Consider the following 21,989-nt stretch of genomic DNA (forward strand, 5'->3'; position numbering starts at 1 on the left):
GATTGGCTTTCAAGAACTGCTTTTACCCTGCACCGCTCAGAAATCCTCTGTAGCGAAACTCTTTTCCATCACTGCAATCCTTCTTTTTACTTTTTTTTTTTTTTCCTTTGAAGAATTTTGAGTATATATAATATCCAGCAAGAAAGAAAAAAGAAAGCATCACCAACATGGTTGTCGGAATCCTCGTTGCTCTGTGCGCCGGCGTGGCCATCTGCCACAGCTGCCACAAGAAGCAGCGCATCAACGCCTTCAAGCGCGACTACGAGGCGCACAACGGCGGCGCGCTGACCAAGGAGGAGTGGAAGCAGCTGTGCCGCGACCACAAGCAGGCCGTCAAGGCCGAGAAGCACGCCCGCAAGGCGGAAAAGCACATGCGACGCGCGGAGCGCCGCGGCTGCTGCTGGCAGACGTCGCTGCCGTCGTCCCAGGCTGCGGCCATGTCGCCGGCGGCGGCGCCGGAAAAGGACGTCAAGCACGCCGACGGTGACTTGATGCTTGCGACAACGTACGGCGGCGCCGCACCGCCGAGCCAGCGGCAAATTCAGATTCCGGTGCAGCAAGGGCCGGACGAGCCCCCCGCGTATATACGCGGATCCATGACGGCGCCGCCGGAGAAGATGTGAGCGGGCGCGCGGGGGGGGGGGGGGGGGGGGGACAAGGAGACACCATACCCCGAGGAGGGGGAAAGAGACCGGGACGGTACGAGCTTTGCATGTATACTATTGCTGCATTTTCCCTTTTTTTTCTGTCATGGAGGACTTGTTGGATATACGACTGAGGCAATACCTTGACTTTCTACTCTTAAATAATCAATATATTCAACAATGGCAAACCTGCAGCGCGACCCCCGTGTAGGCCCTTTGTTCGGGCCTCTCCATGCAGTGAGACAGTTCGATGCTCTCACGAAACTGGAAAGAAAGCGAAGGAGGACCGACTGAGGGAAACAATACGTTAGAGCTGCTGACCAAGATTCTGGGCAAAGGGCCGTGCCGAGCGTCCCCGTTTCCTTCCAGGGGATCAAGGTAGCCGAGAGCTTCAAGACAAAAGCATGGCATGAGAGCGACCAAGAACCTCGCAGTGAATGCTCTGCTCGAGAAATCGAGAGCGGTGTGCGTTGGTGGCGGGCTGTAAGTTACCTACTTGGCAGACACGACGCCGGAAGGCCCGCAGGCTAGGTAGGGAGGTATACCAGTTGCACATGAGGATGTAATATGTGATATCCTTGATTCTTGTACGAGTCTCCGGCCGCGACTCGTGAAGATGAGATGGAAAAAAAATACATAAAAAGTAACATGGAAAATAGAGTAGCTGCATCACATGCTGCAGGAGGGGTCAGGATGGGGGGCGGTGGGTGGTTGAGGCAGGATCCGATCCTTGGCCGATGCGGGTGGACTGCGGGAAGATTAGGAAGCTTACGAGATATGCATATCTTGATGAGCTATTATACATGAGGTAAGAGAATGCAGAGTTTGTACGTTTGGGTACTGGGGGAAGCATCCGCGAGGGGGGGGGGCAGATGCCGTGGGGTAATTTGGTGGTGCGGATGGGATCGGGTGGCTGACGGGCGTCTAGGTTCGGAGCGGGGTTGTTTGTGCGAGAGCTTGTGTTTGCATTGGGGAAATAAGACGTGAGCGGCAGACTGACTAACACGCATTGCATGGGAGATGAGTTGGGCAATGAGAGAGAGACTTGCCGGTGAGATTGCGACACGTGGGATCACGACACGTCAAGCAGGGCCATGTATTGAGCACATTGCGTTATCGAAACTTGGCTGCAGAACCAACTGCACTTGGCTGCAGAACCAACTGCAGAAATTGGCTTGTCTTGGGAGGAAAGAAGGGGCAAAAGAGCAGTTTCATGTCGGCCACTGATAAGCCGCCCGTTGCTTGGAATTTGGCTGTTGATGACTGGGCAAAACGGGGAGAGGCCGGGGGAGGGAGGAGTTTGTCGACAAGGCCCCCTCCCCCCACTGAAAGGGGTGAATTATTATTGAACTGGTAATCTGTGGTTGGTCCAGACAGGTAAACTTTTTTTTTTCTTCTCGTGTTGATTTTTCTTGCATTTTTTCACTCCTTTTTTTTTCTTCGCTTGTCTCGGCGCGCCGCCCCCTCCTCCGCCGGCACCGGAACCCCCCGTCTTCTGTCACAAGCTCCAGCCAGCCCCCCCTAACCTACTTACTTGGCCGAAGGAGCTGCGACACACCTCATCTGACTTGCTTTAAGAAATAAAACGCCATCTGCGTTGAAGAATGACGGAACGGATGTGGCAAGGGGAGACGCTCGAAAAGAGAAAAACAAAAAAAGGAAAAAGAAAAGGAGGAGGGCGCACGCCAAGGTTTACATTGAATTGAGCACACTCATTATGCAGCGCAGATGAATTGGTTGTTGGGGGAAGAGGCAAGAGAGAAGGCGGGGGATTATTTATATATACACATGACACGACTAAAAAAAAGTACAAACGAGACTGAAAAAGAAAGAAAGAAAGCAGGAAAGAAGAAAGATAAGGAGAAAAAAAAATCAAGATAACAGCCCGTGACTCAGTGGAGAGCCCGGCATGGGTCTATGGAGCGACACCGCTGCGATTGTTCCCGGCTGCGGCCACACAAAAGTCGAGCCGACCAAGGACCAGCCGGCCGCTGATGCTCGTCGTCACTATTCCAACAACAAGTTTACAAAGACTCTTGCCGCATCGTCCGCCGCCGCCGCCGCCGCTGCTGTCGCCGCCGGTGAGTCGGAACCGCCGTCCCAGCTCGTCTTGCGCCGCCCCAGCGATTGGCTTTCCCAACTCTTTCTGACCAACGACTGGCCGCCGTCGCCGTCGCCATCGACACCGACCTGCCACTACTACTACTACCACAACCACCACAACCACCACAACCACCACCACCGCCCACCGTCCGTCGACGTCGACATGCCTTCGCTCAATGGCTTCGTCGCCGCCGCCGCCGACGATCCCGAACAGCTAAACGGCCGGCCCAAGACGCCCACCATGCCGCCGCCGTCGTTATCATCGTCGGCCATGGCCCTGACCGAGTACAGCGTCTGCCCCTCGCCGCCATCGGAGGCTGCGCAAGCGCAGGCGCGCATCAAGCAAATTGTTCCCGATGAGTTTCTGCAGCCCGACGGCTACCCAGATGTATGTTTTTTTTTCTTCAATTTTTTTTTTTTAGAAAAGAAGGACTTTTTTTTCCATTGACAAAATTACTGACCTTTTCCCCCCTCTCACAGTACCTTCGCATGATCCTCTCCGCCACCTCGCGCATCTACGAGGCCTGCAAGGCCACCCCCCTCACCCACGCCGTCAACCTCAGCAACCGGCTCGAGTGCAACGTGCTGCTCAAGCGCGAGGACGAGCAGCCCGTCTTCAGCTTCAAGCTGCGCGGGGCGTACAACAAGATGGCGCACCTCGACCCGGCGCGGTCCTGGAAGGGCGTCGTGTGCTGCTCGGCCGGCAACCACGCGCAGGGCGTCGCCTACTCGGCGCGCAAGCTCAAGATACCCGCCACCATTGTCATGCCCGAGGGCACGCCCAGCATCAAGCACACCAACGTCGCCCGCCTCGGCGGCCACGTCGTCCTGCACGGGCCCGACTTTGACGCCGCCAAGGAGGAGTGCGCCCGCCGCGCCGCCTGCGACGGCCTCATCAACATCCCGCCCTTTGACGACCCCTACGTCATCGCCGGCCAGGGCACCATCGGCAACGAGCTCTTTGCCCAGGTCAACATGGCCAAGGTCGAGGCCATCTTTTGCGGCGTCGGCGGCGGCGGCCTCATCGCCGGCATCGGCGTCTACGTCAAGCGCATGGCGCCCCACGTCAAGATCATCGGCGTCGAGGCCGCCGACGCAAACGCCATGGCCCAGTCGCTCCGGAAGGGCGAGCGCGTCGTCCTCGGCGAGGTCGGCCTCTTTGCCGACGGCGCCGCCGTCAAGTCGGTCGGCGAGGAGCCCTTCCGCCTCGCCCGCGACGTCGTCGACGACGTCATCGAGGTCAGCACCGACGAGATCTGCGCCGCCATCAAGGACATGTACGACGACACCCGCTCCGGCCTCGAGCCCGCCGGCGCGCTGCCCATTGCCGGCCTGAAAAAGTACGCCGCCCGCCACCCCTCCCACGACCCCAAGCGCAGCCTCATCGCCGTCACCTCGGGCGCCAACATGAACTTTGACCGCCTGCGCTTCGTCGCCGAGCGCGCCACCCTCGGCGAGGGCAAGGAGGTGCTGCTCGCCTGCGCCATCCCCGAGCGGCCCGGCGCCTTTGCCCGCCTCATCGAGGCCGTCATGCCGCGGCCCGTCACCGAGTTCTCCTACCGCCACGCCGGCGGCGACGTCGCCAACGTCCTGCTCGGCCTCTCCCTCACCGCCCCCGTCGCCCAGCGCCCCGACGAGCTGCGCCGCCTGCTCGAGCGCGTCCGCGACGACGGCTCCATGACCGTCACCGACCTCTCCGCCGACGAGCTCGCCAAGAGCCACGTCCGCTACCTCGTCGGCGGCCGCGCCGCCGTCCCCGACGAGAAGCTCTTCATGTTCACCTTTCCCGAGCGGCCCGGCGCCCTCGAGCGCTTCCTCCTCGCCGTCCGCCCCAAGTTCAACATCAGCCTCTTCCAGTACCGCAACTACGGCGGCGACGTCGCAAAGATCCTCGCCGGCATCGCCTGCCCCGACGACGAGCTGCCGGAGCTGCTCGCCTTTCTGCGCGAGCTCGGCTACCCCTTTCAGGACTGCACCGAATCCGAGGTGTACAAGACGTTTCTGCGGACCTGATAAACCTTATTTTGTCTCTCTCTCCCTATCCTTCTCCTTCTTCTGCTTTCTTCTTCATCTGGGTTCTCTTTTTCAACTCTTTCTTATATACCTTTGATACGATATAAAGGACTGGACATGGGGATTTTTTTTGTGTCTTTGCGCTGATATCTAGACAACGATTGCTGCTGCCGAGGAACAGGGTACGAGAAAAGTTTTTGGCTTTACACTGTGGGAGCTCATTTTCCTTTTAATTCATCCATTTTTTCATGACAAAATGTGATTTTTCTTTCCCATCACCCCAAGGATTCGAGTTCCTCAGGGATTCGAGGTGACTTGTGACAAGGCTACTCTACTTCCTTTCTTCCCATCAAAACCCGGCGAACAAAAAACCAATCTGTACTTTGGTGGCAGCCACGGGGCAAGGTCGAACCGGTCTGGCTGACTTGGACGGCTCAACTGACTCAAACCCGCAAGCCTTGCAGGGGAAAAAAAATAGAAGAAGGGAAAAAAAAAGAGCAAATCTCCCTTGCCAATCAATAAAGTTACTGCCGTGTCCGACATGACTCTTTTTTTATGGCAGTTCCGATAGTTGGCAACGGCCAAGCCGGATCATATCAATACGGGCTTTTGCCTGATTCAAGCTCCGGTGAGAGGGAGAGAGAAAGGGAGAAAGGAGAGAGATTGGAGACAGAGACGCCCACAGCTGCTTTATTATTGCATGCAAAGCATGGAGCGTTACTTGCCTTGGGAGGCCGCCGTGTTGGGGCTGGTTTGCTAGACGAAATTGCGTAGTAGATTACACCTTGGTAAGAAAAATAGAAAATTACACGGCAAATGCAGTCATTGTCTCGTACGACTGGCAAGCCCCAATGATATGCATAAGTTGATTGCCCGTCTAGGACTGATAAGTTTGCCCACTGGGGAGGAGGTGTGCCAAGCTGGGGTGGGACCGACGGATTTTTGTCTGTTTGGACGACGCGGTGCCCCAGGACGAGTCAGTGAGTGCGCAGATTCTCTGTTTTGGCTGGTGGACGTTTCAAACAAAAGACATCTACCAGTAAAAGGGAGAATTCGGGGACCATATGGCAGAATATGAACGGCATTGCATGCTCGGTAATGAACGAGGAGAAAAAGAAAAGGGCCACACTGCTATCGAGACCCCATATAGGAAATGCCGTCGGTGGCCGTGGCTGGGTTCCAAAGAAGCGATGCACAAAGCACGGCGTACAGAGTAGACTGATGGCATACAGATTACATGTTTTTGCTGTCCTTTTGAACATCTTGTCTCTCGTTGGAGAGATGCGACACATCGGGTTTGTTGGTCGGGGCAAGTTGGTAGCCAAAAGCCAGCTCTCCCCCCCGGCACCCTGTCCGGCACCCAGGTCTTGTCCCCGGAGGGGGGTGCGGGACGGGATTTCCAGGTGTGTTCCATGAGGCTTCTCCCGCAGGGGTCCAGGGCAAGGAGACAGGGGCCAAGGGCAGCCTTGGTCGGAACCAGAATAGGGCCCGTGCTTGATCTGTTGGGTACCCAGTACGAAGTAGCCTGTAGGATCATGGGTTCAGCAGTACGCGGGGCTTTGACCTGGTCGTAACTCGACATGCCTCTCGGTACCTAGTCGACAAGTTGTTGGGAGACTGTAGGGATCAGTCCACATAGCAAAACCCGAGGTGATCGATTGGGTGCTGGATGCGATTTCTGCAACGGAGAAGGAGGTGGGGGGGGGGGATGCACCGTGGTACATGGGTCGGGATGCTGAAGCACAGCTGCGAAGCATCCGAGGAGAGGGAGGGGGGTGTGGTGTGTCTTTTGCTTGTTTTGCTTGGCCAATCTCGTGTTTCGTTGCCGTGCAGGACGAGCAAAAGCCAAGTTACCGACTACCGGCACTTACTTGGGTGACTTGGGTAGGTTCATGGACGGGGGCTGTCAAGTCACTTGCATCGTCAATAACCATAAGAAATGTTTGCGCCGATGTTGATTCCCACTGACAAGGTAGAGAGGTAGATGACGTGGCTATTCATGAAAAAAATGCCGACAAGCTTTTGGTGGCCATTCCCCCCCCAAATGGGTGTCCATGCAGGCAAGCTCTCCTTGTTGACCTAGTCTTAGCTAGACATCTCTCTGGTCAGCCAAGTATCAGATCAGAGCCTGTTCGAGTTTCGGCCTGTACGCAAAATCGCGAGCAGAACTTTGAGTGCCGTAGCGATTACAACGGTCTCATGTCTTGCTCGCCGAGTCGTTTTTTTTTGGTACGGGATAGTCAGCAGAGAGGGTAGATGTGTATTTGGTCTGTACTCCGTAGAGAGGTGAGGAAATGTGTAGGTGTCAGGTTGGCGGAGGAGGGCCATGAGGCTCGCAAGCCCCCCTCCGCCCGGTTCTTTTTGCTCTCTCACGTTTTTGAATGAGCTCGTGGATCCAGTACTCAGTAAATTATAAACGCAGGAAAAAACATGGAATCAGTTGTTCAAGGTATGCATGCATGACTGTTACTCGCTGTTTGTCGTTTGCAGCAAGACCCTTCCCCTCCCTCCAGCCTCCAGGTACCTTGTATTGGGTAAGGTGCAACGGCCCTGAGCAATACTTAAACGATGGAGTCGACTGCGGATTAATCCGTACAGGTACCTAACCTACTTCAATAGGACATACCGGCCTATTTACCGGCCTACTTGCCTATCAGTAAATACCTACCTTCATACCTACCTACCAAGGCAGCCAATTTGTTTGCCTCGCCGACATGCCATCATCTCGCTGCATCTGGATGGATAGCTGGATCAATCGTGACGATTTGCTAGCATGAGCGTGGGCGGGCATTGCCATTGGCAAGTGGGAAACCGCCTGCATAGACATACAAGATGAGCGCATCTCTACTTTTACACTCCGTGTCCCGAATGAAACAATCGCGTAATAATCATCTCGACCTGCGTGCGCATCAATTTCATTTTCTTCTTCCCCAGTTCCCAGTCCCCAGCTCCCAGCTGCGACCTGCGACCTGCGACCTGCAACCTGCGACATGCGACCAGTGCCGATGGCGCTTCTTCCCCCCCCCTTCCCCGCCAAAGTTAGACTTTCTACCGAGTTATCTAAATTCAGTATAGATTGCACACTCAACTCTTCGGCTCTCTCTACTGGTACACCTTCTCGATGCGGACAACCGTCTCCTCTAGTTACGGATTATGCATCAGCCCTTTGCCGCTGTTGACACTGCCACACCTCGCAAGTACCAAGTAGGGCCATATTGCCTTGTTGCCATCCATCATTCGCACCACTACCACCACTACCACCACCACCACCACCACCATCATCATTACCATCACCTCCATCGTCATCTTCATCATCATTCCCGCCATCATCACCTTGCCGACTCCCTTGGTCGACAGCCTTGCCACACCAGCTACCCCCCCTGGTCCGACAAACGACATCAAACGACATCGTCGACGCCAACGTCGACACCCACGGCCACCGGCCACGCCTTGCCGCCGCCACTGATCCCCCCCCTGCCCCACGCTGCGACACTGCACTGCGGACACTCGACAAGTGCAACACTACCAGTACCTTGATACTGCAACACCAACCATACCTAGTTAAGGTACCTACATGCCTTGATGCCTACATACCTACCAAGTAGCCTACCTACCTAGGTTGCTAGGTATCTACCACTCAACCTGCCTATTCCCCTTCAAGTATCCGCACTCAGTACAGATTACTCCGTACACTCGTCACTTGCCACCACCATCATCGACATCTACCCGAGTTGGCAAGGTAGCTACTTGGCCTCCTCCGTACTCCCTGTGCAAATCTCACGCACCGGCCCAAATCACCCCGACTCGCGTCACAGTCACCCTAAACCCGGCCCTAGGTAAGTAATCTGTACCTACTACTCCGTAGTTAGCTTAGTAGCTAGCTCCAGCATTGCCTTGTCGATCCTGCTCACCTGCCACTGCTCTTTTCTTTCGGCCGCTGCATTGCCCGCCCTTGCCCATTCTTGTCGCTGACGCAAAAGAGACCCCTCCTCCAGCTCCGCGACTCCGACAAAACTGCATCTTCTCATTCCGCGCGACTCTTTGCTTTCCCGCTCGCCCTCATCCTGCCTTCTCGTCCACGTCTACGGTGCCCCGTCTGCCAACCCGCCGCCGCCCACCACCATTGCCTTCCCGTGGTCCTGCTCCCTCCCCAAGCCACACGACCTGTCAGTGCTACCCTCTAGCAATCGCACCTCTGCCTGCCCTTATGCACCCGCAGCTAACCCCGGCTTACCAACAGTCGACAGCCTTGCCTTGCATTGCACGCGACACTCACATTACCTTGCTGCGTTCGACGGTTCCCCCCCGCGACTCCCACCAACCGCCCTCTCGCTCCGACCCTCTCGCTCCTTACCCTGCCGCCTGGCAGAGCTATGAGCTCCAGCGAACCCGTGTCTTCGCTACGATACCTCCGAATCGTCTTGCCTCACCCGCCAGCTGGTCCAAGCCGCACGCGCTCCGTCCATCACCCCAGATCCGCGAGTATATTCTGCCTCAGGTAGACTTCGCCCGCCCATTCCCTCCCGACCCCGACTGCGCCGCCCTTCGTCGCCCACCCTCGAATCTACAACTGCACTCCGCAAAAATCGCACTCCGACATAGCATGCGCGTCTCGGCACCACCGGACTCTTATTAGTTGCTATAGCCCCTCCGAAATATACCCTGCAGCTACCCACGGTGCCACCAGCATCCGCCAAAGCCTTGGTTGCATACGAGTCCTTGCCGAACAAGCAAACGGCCCGCAGGCGCGCCACAGTGCGCACCCGAGCCCTCCAGCTCTAGCGCCGGAAACCGGTCGCCAGCTCTTGGTCGCATCGCATCCCAACAGTCACAATGCGACGAAATCGCTCGTCGGCTTCATCCTCGCCGTTTCGAGCCTTGGCTCACCATCAACCGCCCAACAACCCACGAGATTCCGTCTCTCTCATCCGCTCCTTCAATGTCGAGACAAACCCCGCCCGGCCCATACGGCCTTCACCCCTCACAGCATCTACCATTCGCGATATGCCTCTCGACTTGGTTGATCGCCTTCGCTCATTTCCACTCTTTCAATCCGCACCAGAGGACTTCCTTGTCGAAATCGGTAATCACCTGAAACCCCAGGTTCAGGCCGCAAATGACCATGTCGTCACCGAGGGTCACGACGCAAAGGCCATGTACTGGCTCGTCCGCGGCGTTGTCGCCGTTACCTCTCGCGACGGCGAGGCAGTCTATGCCGAACTCAAACCTGGCGCCTTCTTTGGCGAGATTGGCGTCTTGATGGACATGCCCCGAACAGCCACCATCATCGCCAGGACTAAGTGTCTGCTCTTGATCTTGAAGAAGGAGGACCTGCAAACAATCATGCCCAAGTTTCCCCAGATGGAGCAGGCCATTCGCGAGGAAGCCCAGGAACGCCTGACTCTCCTCAAGAAGAAGCGTCAAGAAGGCGTCTCTCTATTAAAATCGCCCTCCGGTGACATCGGCACGCGGACCGCTGCCCCCGGCGAAGTATCGCGGGGCGACACCGGCGCGCTCAGGGATGGCGCCGTGGTCAACTCCAAGAAACGCAAGTCTCCCAGCCCAGGTATCATCGAAAACCCGGCTGTTGGGAGCGCCATTGGTAGTGGATACGTCAATATTCGACATACGCTCCGCGAACTACCACTCTTCTCCAAACTTCCCACCGAGATCCTGCATTTCCTTGGCCTCAGCGCCCAGCCTAAAATGTACCCGCCCTTCAAAGATATTGTCAGGCAAGGGACTTCTGGTAGCGAAATCTTCTTCATTGTTCAAGGGGAAGCCGAGGTCATTCACCATGCTGCCAAGAGCTCATCGAATAAGGACCTGCGCATCCCCAAGAGACCCCGCCTCAAAGCAGGCCAATACTTTGGCGAGGTATCTAGCCTGGGCCTCTCGCGAGAACGAACCGCCACTGTAAGATCCATCACGACTGTCGAATGCCTGATGATTCCTGGCGACACACTCGATGAACTGTGGCGCCGATGTCCGGCAGATGTCAAGGCACAGGTCGAGGAAACGGCTCGAACTCGGCTGAATCAGAAGGATGATGATGTTGAAATGGTGGATGCTGATGGCAAGCTTCGTTCATCATACTCTGACCCCCCAACCCCGTCCACGCCTTCAAACCAACCGTCGTCACACCTCGTGCTCACAAACTCACCCAAACCAGCCTCGCCGAGCCAAGACGACATGGATCACATGGAGCCCAAGGATCCTGATCCTTTTCTGAGTGTCAACATGGAAAACCTGCGCAATAGGAGGCGGCATTCTCTGGCACCACCTATCCAGACCTCCGATCACTCCAGCAGAGTCAACGGTGGTTTGCCTTCACCAGACGGAACGACGCTCAAGTTTGCCTTTTCTCAAACATCTCTCGACTCGGATGTGCCTGCGAAGCGAATGAAAAGGAGTTCCCACCCGACCCCTGGATCAACAGGCCCTGTACTCTCTGACGCCATCCTTGTCCGCATATTTGAATATTTTGACGTCGTGGAGCTCCTCAGGCTTCGCATTGTGAACAGCCATTGGCGGCGCATCATTACGACGCATCAGGACGTATGCAGGAACGTCGATCTATCCAGATATAACCGGCACGTCACGGATCAAGTTCTCACCCAAGTCTTGGCACCGTTCATCGGTACCAGGGCCAGAATGATTGACCTTAACAACTGCTTTCACATCAGCGATGATGGTTTCTCGGCTCTGTGGAAGCACTGCGGTAAGAATGTGCGCTCATGGAAAATGCGATCAGTGTGGGATGTATCGGCCAGTCAGATCCTAGACATGAGCGAGAATGCCAAAGAGCTGCAGGAAGTTGACTGGAGCAACTGCCGCAAAGTAGGGGACAACCTCTTGGGGCGTGTAGTTGGCTGGGTCGTTCCGGAGCACTCGCCGGCGATGCAAAAGAAGGTGGTGGCGCAATTGCACAAAAAGTCAAAATCACGGCACCACGTCGAAACGGCAAACGAGCCTCCTCCGCCACCAGGTACCGTGATTGGATGCCCCAAGCTCAATACGCTGAACCTTTCCTATTGCAAACACATCACGGACCGATCGATGGCACACCTGGCTGCACACGCCTCGGACCGGATACGTTCGCTTTCACTTACCCGATGCACATCCATTACCGATGCAGGATTTCAGGCCTGGGCTCAATACAAATTCGAAAAGCTGACGCACCTGTGCCTTGCCGATTGCACATATTTGTCCGATCATGCAATTGTTGCGCTGGTCAACGCCGCCAAGAGCCTGACGCACCTTGATCTCTCATTCTGCTGCGCCTTGTCGGACACGGCCACCGAAGTGGTCGCACTGGGGCTACCGAAACTCCGAGAACTGCGTCTCGCATTCTGCGGCAGCGCGGTCAGTGATGCCAGTCTGCAGACGATTGCTTTGCATCTACCAGAACTAGAAGGACTGAGTGTTCGTGGATGTGTACGTGTTACTGGGAAAGGCGTGGAAAGCTTGGTCAAGGAATGTACCTGGCTGAGCTGGCTCGATGTCAGTCAGTGTCGAAATCTGGAAGGTTGGCTGCGGAGCGGCGGCCCTATGAAATGGGGTTCAGCGACCGAGATACAGAGCGGATGGTCTTCAGACGAAGAGGACGATGGCCTGAGCTTCAGCCCCCCACGGTTTGGGCCGACAGTGATGAGCGTTGATAAGCTGACCAGCACGTCGAGCTTTGCGCGTCGCGCAGGGCTAGGAGGGATGTCGAGAAGAAGACAACAAGCTGTGAATTTTATCGTGGAAAAGGGTCCAATTGGACTTAGATAGAGGGTGAAGGGGAAAACAGGTGTATATACGAGGCTACAGGGGCGGAACTGGAGATGATACCCAAATCGGTTGTACTTTTTTGTAGACGACGGGAAGCAATTGGATATAATGCTGATGATGTTGCGGATCTGGTTTGGATCCTGGATCTCGTCGCATATTTGTGCTTGATTGTAGAATAGCAATAGTATTGAGCGAGCGGACGAACCGCTTGATTGTGGCATAAACTCAGAGTCAAACGGCATTGTAAATTTCGCTAATTGCATCTTTGTCCATGCAAAGGTGCCTTGTTCCGTGGCCAGCATGTAGCAAAGCTTTGTCGACACCATTTGAGCGATTCATCGTGCAGCTTTTGCAACTCGATGTTTCTCAGGCGAAGCTAGCATTCAGCAGTTCTCTGTCATCTCTAGAACAGAAAGTCTGTTCCCATGCACAACGGCGGATCACTTCTCGCCATCTTTGAATTTGTATCAACTAATCAAACAGATGTTCTACTGATGGTCCGAAATTGTTGATTTCTAGTGCACGTGTGGACCTGTCGAGCACCCACTACTTACGAATAAGCCTTTGTAAGTCCATCACTCACTGCCCTTGCCCCTCACTCAACGGCCCCGCCCCACGCTTCCCCCTTCACGCCCCGCAACTCTAAAACCCCCAAGATTGCCCAAGTTCATCTACCAAGTTGGCCATTGCGTCCGGCAAAAGACATTTGCCGGGCGCCGGGCGCCGTCCATCTCTGTTGGGGTCATGCACCACGGACTGGTCATGTTGGAAAAAGGATCGGCCTTGAGAGACGTTGGAACAAATCTCTTGGCGCGGATAGTGACACCTCGTATCTCATTGGGTCGTGCTGAAAGATGTCCACCTGCTCAACAACAGAGTTTCTCGTCATTGACGAGCTGGCGTGGGACGATGGCATGTCCAAATACCTCACAGACTGTGATACTCTCACAAATCCAAAGATCGGAGAACGGGCTACCATAACTGATGCTTGCCGACACTCCAGGTGCTTGGCGCAAGCCAGTGCCGTGTTTTGTGGACCAGCCCATCTATTGAGCATCAAAGGCGAGGATCACCTTGCACTTACTTGTCAATACGCTACCTACTACTTCTCGTGAATCTGGATAACAATTCGTCTCCAGAAAGAATGATGGCAATACTGCTTTTGTATTGTTCGCGGATATTTGTCGCGACTTCCGCACAGACCTCTTTTTCTACCCTCTTGCGAGGCCAGTTGTGTGTCCTCCTGACCAAACGCAAACACTGCTCTCAGAGTCAGACGTGCACGGTAACACAAATGTCGCTCCTCCGTCGGTCCAACTAGATGAGGAAGGCCGAAGTCGCATCAACCATTGCTGTACTGCTGAAAAGTACCGAGGCGCGCTCGCGAAAATAGACCTGTCCAATTCCGTAAATGATGTGCTTACCTTCTTAGCCGCCGTCATGAGCCGTCCTGACGAGTACACAACCGTATAACCTTCCATAAACCTCCCTTTGCAGTCAAAATGTAACCTACTGAAGATGTTTCATCCATTCCAAATTGCAACGGCGGCTTCTAAAACAAGACGGCTTACATGCTTGGTTTGTCCGTACGGCAATGCCAACCCGTGCCCCGCGGGGCAACTTTCGTACAACACTGTGCGAAGAGAGGAAGATGTGAAGGGGAGAGCAAGTAGTTTCCGTGCCATCTGTGGACATGATGGCATCGCGAACGTGTCCACTTCCACAGCCTATGTTTTTCCATAGTCTCATTGAGCGGTCGCGGCATTCAGTAATACCGCAGATGCTGGGGACGCCTCCGAAGCCGCTTCAAAAATATTGCTTCAAACTCTCTTCGAGCTAAAACAGGACCTGTGGCACTCTTTTTAAAGGTGTCCATCGCAGAGCTTCGGAAATGTTTGATCACATGCTCAACGATTGACGAGATCACAGGAATGCTGCTTTGAACGTGCTGGCGGAAGTCAAGGGAAGCCGGCTTCAACCATCATCGGGCTGAGATGGAAGTTTGAGGAAAGCAATGGACCAGCTTTCTGGAAGGAGCTTCCTAACGAAGTGCTTAATGCCTAGCATCCACTCAAACTTGAAAGTTGATTCAATTATAAGCTTCGAGTAACTCTCAGCCTATGCAGTTGAACGTCCGCTTGCTACCCACGTAGTAGCCAGATTGGACCCAAATGTGTGTTTGGCGCGCCGCCAGCACCGGTTGGCTAGCTAGCAGGCACTCGTGCGTTCTAGCAATCGTTATCCCTCTTTGCAAGAGCTATACTGCTATAGTTGTGAAGAAAAAAAAATGAAGAGGAAGAGAGTTAGTAAAACAGCAAAGAAATCATAGCCTGACATTAGTAAACAATTCTTATCGCAAAGTACGCTCACCCATATTACATTTTGATTAGGGCTTCAACAGAGAAGTCTAGCAGACCTGAGCCTCTGGACGACGAACGTCATTGTCCTGGTTTGCCCCACAGACACTGGCAAGCCTGTTCAGGCTAATTCAGAAGAAACAGAAGAGAAAAAAGAAAAAAGAATAAAAAAAAACAAGAATAAATAAGTATGATTCATGAACAAGGTTTCACATTTTTTCTCTCCCAACTAAAACAGGTTTTTATATTCTTAGTTTATTAAGCTGTTGATATAACAAGCTTTGGATAATGTAGGTTACGAGACGGTTCTACTACACGTGACATGGAGTTAGGCCGTTTGCCTTGGTCCGCCAACTCCGATCGCTTTCCTCATTACTATTAGCAAGCCAGCCATAACTAGGTAAGCAGAAGCGCCCGTTGGCCTGAGGCAAAACGATATTTATTCCCACCTCGCCCACCTTCGTCATCCTACCACTGTGCGCATCGCCATCAACGAACAACCACCCGATTCGACCCACGCACAACACACACGCACACATCATGTCCTTTACGCTGAGTCTTCGGCAAGGACCTGCGCGCCTCGCGCAGCGTCTGCCCGAGCTCACCAAGAGCAGCCCGGTCCTGCGCGCTGTCGCTGCCGCCCCCGCCCGGAGCTTCCACCAGGCGGCCAGAAAGCCCATGGCGGCGTCCCGCATCGCGACGACGGCGACGAGGACGACGTTTCAAAGTGGCGCCGCCCCCCTGCGCCAGAACGGCATCCGATTTTACAGCCAATACGGCGGCCGGTATCAGCAGGCGGCCTCGTCGACGGCCAGCAGCGGCACCCGCAGGCTGCTCATCGGCGGCGCCATCTTTGGCGGCACCCTCATGGCCATCAACGTCGTCTTCAACCGCGAGACGCGAGACGACGGCGGCATGCCCGTCTACGAGCGCGAGTACCTCAACAACACCTTCCTGCACACCGGCCTCGGCGTCGGCATCATTGCCCTGACGGCCCGCCAGATGGTCCAGACGGGCTTCGTGTACCGCATCATGACGACGAACCCGTGGGTGGTCGGACTCGGTGGTCTGGCCCTGAGCTTTGCCACCATGATTGGCACCCGTTCCATCAGCCCCGATAAGTATGATTCACGAAACCACTTGTCACCAATTCTTTCTTGTGACTTGCAATGCTGACCTATTTCCCCACAGCTACCTCCCCAAGTACGCACTCTGGACCGCCTTCAACGCCACGCAGGCCGCCTTTGTCGCCCCGATGCTCGCTTTCGTCCCCGGCGCCCTCCTCGCCCGCGCCGGCCTTTACACTGTTGCCATGATGGGCTCGCTGGCCGTGGTCGGAGCCACCGCCAAGCAGGAGAAGTACCTGTACATTGGCGGTCCTCTGCTGGCTGGCGCCGCCATCGTCGCCGCGTCGGGCTTCGCCCCGCTGCTCCTGCCCGTCACCGCCGTGCGCACCCTCGCCTTCACCGAGAACATTTGGCTGTACGGTGGCCTCGCCGTCTTTGGCGGCTTCACGCTGTACGACGTGCAAAAGGTGCTGCACCACGCCCGCCTGGCCCAGGCCGGCTACATCAAGCGCGACCCGGTCAATGAGAGCATCTCCCTGGAACTTGACTTTCTCAACATCTTTATCCGCATGGTCCAGATCCTTTCGATGAACCAGCGCCGCAAGTAAAGAAACAGTAAAAAAAACAAAAAGATAGAAAGAAACAAGAGAAAGGCTTACTCCGGTGTCTATAAAGAAGGACCGATTGGAAGAAGAGAATCGCAAAAGAGGCAGAAATTGAGAAGCGAGCCGCCGCAATGAAGACGACTTCTCCACTCATTCTTTGCAAATTGCTGCGACGTTTTGTTTTAATTTTTCTTTTAAATTAGAGCCCGGGAAAGGGTTTGTATTCCTTTGTTGTACAAATAGACACAAATACATCAATTACATGAAAGAGAACCCTCCCAAAAATTAGAGACAGATGGACTGTCGAGCAAGCTCAAAAATCTTTCTGGAATGTGCGTGAGTGTAGTGTCGTGGACCGAGCGAGACCAGTTTGTATGGTCAAGTCCTCTGAAAGAGATGACAAGTCGAGCCGCAGAATCAAGTTGAGAACGTGGCAAAATTGATGAGTTGGAGATGAATTGATTTTCGATTCGTCATTAAAAATGGGATATACAATATTTCATTACTAGATTTGATCGGGTTTGTGGGATATGCAGGACCGCGCGCGCCAAACGGTGTTTGCTGCCTATGGTCAAGGCGCACCTACACGGGGAGGGGCCGGCGAATCATAGCTTACTACTCGCCTCCTCGCCACCGCCCTTGGCCGGCAGTCACTCGAGCGGCTTGAAGGGGCGCAGAAAGTGGCTGGGACACTCGTAGCCGGAGGGGTTGTTGTCCAGGTAGAGCTGGTGGTACTCCTCGGCGGTCCACCAGCGACCGGCGGGGGCGATTTCGGTGACGACCTTGCCGTGCCACCACTGGTCGTTGGCGCGGGCCGTGACGTCGCGGGCGACCTTTTCCTGCTCGGCGTCGTGGTAGTAGATGGCGGAGCGGTACTGAGGCCCCGTGTCGGGCCCCTGGGCGTTGAGCGTGGTGGGGTCGTGGAAGCGGTAGAAGAACTCGAGAAGTTGACGGTACGAGACCTGCTTGGGGTCAAAGATGATTTGCGCGGCTTCGGCATCTATGATTTGATCTCATTGTTAGCATCAAGACTTGGAAAAGGGGAAAAGGGCAGATGAATGTGCAAATCAAGATGAAAAAGTATGAACCAAGAAGTAACAAACAATAGAAAAAGAGAAGGCACAGAAAGCAGAGAGAAACGTACGGCCGGTTTTGCCGCCACAGACGGCGCGGTAGGTCGGATCATTAAGGTCGCCGCCGATGTAGCCGACCTTGGCGTCGAGGAGGCCCTTGCCGGCAAAGTGACGACGGTAGAGGTGCTCAGTGCCCCAGAAGCAACCGGCCGCGACGGTGCAGAGCTGGGCGCCGTCGGGGAGGGCCGTGGTGGTGGTGGCGGCGGCGGCGGCGTTGCCTTCGGGAACGACGGACATTTTGGGCGACGACAGACCAAAGGAGCGGGTGAAGAAGCGATTGATGAAGGAGGTAAAGGGCATGTTTGTGAGAAGAAGAAGAAGAAGAAGCAGTGCGAGAGAAGTGAGAGAAGGAGGAAAAAGATGCAAGTGCCGCAGCTAAATGGTGGATAATTCCGCAGCGAGCTTGGTGGGGGAGGAGAGAAGCTATTCCAGGCAAATGGGCCCGCTCGGCAATGGCGTGATATATATCTATATTTTTTATGTGTTGATGGATAAATGGCTGAGTCTTGTGTCGATTGCAGGATAATGAAAAGGCCCAAGAGAACTAGGATGATGAGAGAAGAAGACTGCTCTGATATAGGCGGATTGGGGAGGAATGGTGAATGGAATCAAAGCGGTTGATGATGATGACTGGGAACGATTTGCCTCATGACAACAGTGCTTCCAAATAGCTTCTTTTGGGCGCCGCAAAGTTTCTAGCGGGAAAACGGGGCCTTTTTACACCCACTTACGCCACTGTAAGTAGGTCCCTTATGGTAGGTACCTCCTGACCTGCCTACCTCGTACCAGTAACGGCCTGCTTAGGTACTTACTGAGTACTTGTAGGCACGTAGGTAGGCAGGAGGGTACTCGTACCTACTAAAGTACCTAGGTAGGCACCTAACCATGTATAGGTAGCTAGTGGAGCTGCCGCGGGGTTGACAAATCTTGGCTGCTATCCATGAATCTCGTAAAGATTAGATGGATGACTCTTCCTTTCAAAGAGAGTGAATTGAGTAATGATGCAAGCTGTGAAGAATAACGGGATCCAAACAATTTTTTTTAATAAGAAACGAAGACAAAAAATCCAAAATCGGTAGCTGGGTAGCTACCAAGCACCGGTAGCCTGACACTCTGGCCCTGTAATGACTCCCCAGCAGATATAGATCCTCCCCAACACGCCCTGGAACCACCAGCTCCTATAATGCAGAACCTCCCTCCTCAAATATCGTGTAAATCATCAAAGCTCCCGTAGCCTTCAGCCTCTGACCTCCCTTCTCTCCCTTCACCATATGACGACATATCACAAATTACCCTGCGATGCCCTGCCAGGTTACCACCGCCATCTTTGGCGATCCTGTTCTTGTCTTACAGGCACCCAGTAGCCAGGAATCAGATGACAATGGCGCACAGCTTCGCACCTGACTGTCTTGTTTGAACGTCTCCGCGGTGGCATGTTGCAAGCGACAACAGAATATAGATCTATATAAATATATATGCGAATACAACCCATGTATGTCCCTACAAGTATCTCCTCCAATCATTGACCTAAAAAACCCCTACATTCCTGCATTTCTGTCTTATTTATTTTTTTCATTTTTGGCTGCCTTCTCCTCCAGTTGCATATGGCGGCGACAAACGAGGACCTCCGCCGTCGCGTGTCCGAGGGCACCCCTCTCCTGGTATGACCTCATTACCAACTATGCCTTCCCTTCCATGAAACAAACATGACCGGGACAAGATTCCCCTCGCCATTGCGGGTGGCACCATGGTTCTGACCGTTTGCCCTTTCCGAGCCCTAGGATACGGAAACAACACTGCCGTCATTCTCCTCGCGACGAAACCAACACCTACCCGCAACACCCGTCACCCTCGCCCCGTACAGCGGCTATGGGACAGTAGACTGGCTCCGCGCCCTCGTCCAGGATAGTCGCGCCGAGGCGTCGTCATCGTCATCGTCGTCATCATCATCATCGTCCTACCGCCGCTGGTGGCGCCCGGCGCGGAGCTGGCTAGCCGCGTGTGCCATCGGCGTGGCCACGGCGCTCGTCGCCTTTGCCGTCGACGTCAGCGTCGAGACCGTGTCGGACTGGAAGGCCGGCCGCTGCGCCGGCGGCTTCTGGCTGAACAAGCGCTCGTGCTGCGCGCTCGACGCGGGCGAGTGCCGCCACTGGAGGCCCTGGGCCGACAGCTTCCCGTACGCGTATTTGATCTATGTCGCGACCGCGGTCGCGTTTGGCGCCGTTGCCTCGGCGCTGTCCATGACGACACGGCACGACCTGATGGTTGACGGGGTGGACCGGGGCGGCGCGGATGAGCAAGAGACACCGGCGGTCGTGGTCAAGACCATGTACATGGCCACGGGCAGCGGTATCCCCGAAATCAAGTCGGTGCTCTCCGGCTTTGAGATCCCGCACCTGCTCGACTTCAAGGTCATGGTCGTCAAGTCCGTCGGCGCCGTCTTCGCCGTCGCCACGGCCATGTGCCTCGGCAAGGAGGGCCCCTTTGTGCACATCTCCACCTGCATCGGCCACCTGGTGGCCCGGTGCCTGCCCGAGTGCGCCGGCAACGCGATGCGCCTGCGTGAGATGCTCAGCGTCGCCTGCTCTGCCGGCCTCTCCGTCGCCTTTGGCGCCCCGATCGGCGGCGTCCTCTTCAGCTACGAGGAGATCAGCACCTACTTTCCGCGGCGGGTGCTCTGGCGCGCCTTTCTCTGCTCGCTCGTGGCCGCCGCCGTGCTCCGCGAGCTCAACCCTACCGGCACCGGCAAGCTCGTCCTCTTCGAGACGCGCTACGCCGACGTCGCCTACGACGCCGCCCACTACGCCGTCTTTGTCCTGCTCGGCGTCTGCGGCGGCGTCTTTGGCGGCGTCTTTTGCGCCGCCAACTCGGCCTGGTCCCGCACGTTTCGCCGCCTCGCCCTCATCCGCGCGAGCCCCGTGCTCGAGGTCTGCGTCGTCGCCCTCGCCACCGCGCTGCTGCAGTACCCCAACCCGCTCCTGCGCGAGACGGGAGACAAGGTCATGGAGCGGCTGCTCGTCGACTGCAGCGCGGACCAAGAGGACTGGATCTGCGCTGCCGAGGCCGGCGCGCGAGATGGCAAGGGCGGAGGCGGTGCCTTTTACGCCTGGCTGGCGTCGGGCACGCTCGTCAAGCTGGTCCTGACCGTCGTCACCTTTGGCTGCAAGCTGCCGTCGGGCGTCATCATCCCGGCCCTGGACGCCGGAGCACTCTTTGGCCGCATGGTCGGTCAGCTCGTTCCCGGCGTCTCGTCCCCGGGCGTCTTCGCCATGGTCGGGTCCGCCGCCTTTCTCGCCGGCGTGTGCCGCATGACGGTCAGCCTCGCCGTCATCATGTTCGAGCTGACGGGCGAGGTCAACTACATACCGCCCTTCATGGTCGCCATCTTGACGGCCAAATGGGTCGCCGACTACATCAGCGCCGACGGCGTCTACGACGTCGCGCAGAACCTGGTCGGCCACCCGTTCCTCGACGCCGAGCAGGCTCTTGAGAAGCTCCAAAATCAGCAGAAGCAGCAGCAGCAGCAGCATCGCAATCGCAAAGAGGCAACGCTGCCAATTCGCGTCGAGGCCCTTCTGCCGCCGCACGAGCTGGATGGGCCGATGACGCTGCGGGTCACACCCGAGCGACAGGCAGACGTGTCTCATCTGCGCAGCAAGCTTGCGGAGGCCGCCCGCCGTGGCATCCCGGAGCCTGGATTCGCCATGGTAAATGACGGCGGCATCTGCTGCGGTTATGTCTCGGGGCAGGATCTGCGCGCAATTGTCGACGCCGTCGATAAGGACGCCATGGCGGAACGCGGCGGCGTCGTCGACTTGGCCGCCGAAGAGCTCGCCTTGTGGGTCGATGCGAGTCCGATCTGCCTCTCCGGCAAGGCGCCCGTCGAGCACGCCGTGGAGTTGTTTAGCAAGCTGGGCGTGGCCTACGTCGCGGTTGTCGCCGAGGGCTCGTCCAGATTTGTCGGGCTGGTGACCAGGAAAGACTTGTTACGGTTTCTGGATTCTTTAGAGTGAAACGGTCAGCATGAGCGCGGCTGCACCATGGAATGTGTGGATTGTGTGTGGGAAGTTGACACATGCATTGTTCTTGTTGCATTGTTGCATGTACAAGGGGGGAGGGGGGGGGGGGTGTTCTGAGCCGCTCTCCTCGGCCCCGAGAGGAAATTCCCCGATTCACGGTGTGGGGTTCGCGGCCTCGGACTCGGTCCCGTCGTAAACTACTTGTACCCCCTTGTTGCAGCCTCAGCCTTGTTCCTATCGATATTGACCAATTACTACGCTGTAGAATAATA

The 21,989-nt window shown here is 55.7% G+C and overlaps 6 protein-coding genes across 6 annotated transcripts; 5 read left to right on the forward strand and 1 right to left on the reverse strand.

Moving 5' to 3' along the window:
• Nucleotides 1-167: 167 nt before the first annotated feature.
• V2A60_003212 (uncharacterized protein) lies at nucleotides 168-623 on the forward strand (the record flags this gene model as incomplete). Its single annotated transcript, XM_083254551.1, has 1 exon — nucleotides 168-623. The coding sequence occupies one exon, from the start codon at nucleotides 168-170 to the stop codon at nucleotides 621-623; it is 456 nt and encodes a 151-aa protein (XP_083110677.1).
• A 1,930-nt stretch (nucleotides 624-2,553) lies between these two features.
• V2A60_003213 (tryptophan synthase beta subunit-like PLP-dependent enzyme) lies at nucleotides 2,554-4,760 on the forward strand (the record flags this gene model as incomplete). The annotated part of the gene is made up of 2 exons (XM_083254552.1): nucleotides 2,554-3,135; nucleotides 3,228-4,760. 2 exons carry the CDS (start codon nucleotides 2,554-2,556, stop codon nucleotides 4,758-4,760), a joined length of 2,115 nt encoding a protein of 704 aa, XP_083110678.1.
• Nucleotides 4,761-9,593: 4,833 nt separating this feature from the next.
• Nucleotides 9,594-12,536, forward strand: V2A60_003214 (uncharacterized protein; the record flags this gene model as incomplete). The annotated part of the gene is made up of 1 exon (XM_083254553.1): nucleotides 9,594-12,536. One exon carries the CDS (start codon nucleotides 9,594-9,596, stop codon nucleotides 12,534-12,536), a length of 2,943 nt encoding a protein of 980 aa, XP_083110679.1.
• Nucleotides 12,537-15,433: 2,897 nt separating this feature from the next.
• On the forward strand, nucleotides 15,434-16,568 carry V2A60_003215 (uncharacterized protein; the record flags this gene model as incomplete). Its single annotated transcript, XM_083254554.1, has 2 exons — nucleotides 15,434-16,014; nucleotides 16,085-16,568. The coding sequence occupies 2 exons, from the start codon at nucleotides 15,434-15,436 to the stop codon at nucleotides 16,566-16,568; spliced, it is 1,065 nt and encodes a 354-aa protein (XP_083110680.1).
• A 647-nt stretch (nucleotides 16,569-17,215) lies between these two features.
• Nucleotides 17,216-17,998, reverse strand: V2A60_003216 (peptide-methionine-S-sulfoxide reductase; the record flags this gene model as incomplete). The annotated part of the gene is made up of 2 exons (XM_083254555.1): nucleotides 17,216-17,565; nucleotides 17,710-17,998. 2 exons carry the CDS (start codon nucleotides 17,996-17,998, stop codon nucleotides 17,216-17,218), a joined length of 639 nt encoding a protein of 212 aa, XP_083110681.1.
• A 1,304-nt stretch (nucleotides 17,999-19,302) lies between these two features.
• Nucleotides 19,303-21,711, forward strand: V2A60_003217 (chloride channel; the record flags this gene model as incomplete). Its single annotated transcript, XM_083254556.1, has 2 exons — nucleotides 19,303-19,359; nucleotides 19,480-21,711. 2 exons carry the CDS (start codon nucleotides 19,303-19,305, stop codon nucleotides 21,709-21,711), a joined length of 2,289 nt encoding a protein of 762 aa, XP_083110682.1.
• Between the last annotated feature and the right edge of the window lie 278 nt (nucleotides 21,712-21,989).

Source organism: Cordyceps javanica, chromosome 2 (genome assembly GCF_051103115.1).
Source record: "Cordyceps javanica chromosome 2, complete sequence".
NCBI classification, from domain to species: Eukaryota; Fungi; Ascomycota; class Sordariomycetes; order Hypocreales; family Cordycipitaceae; genus Cordyceps; species Cordyceps javanica.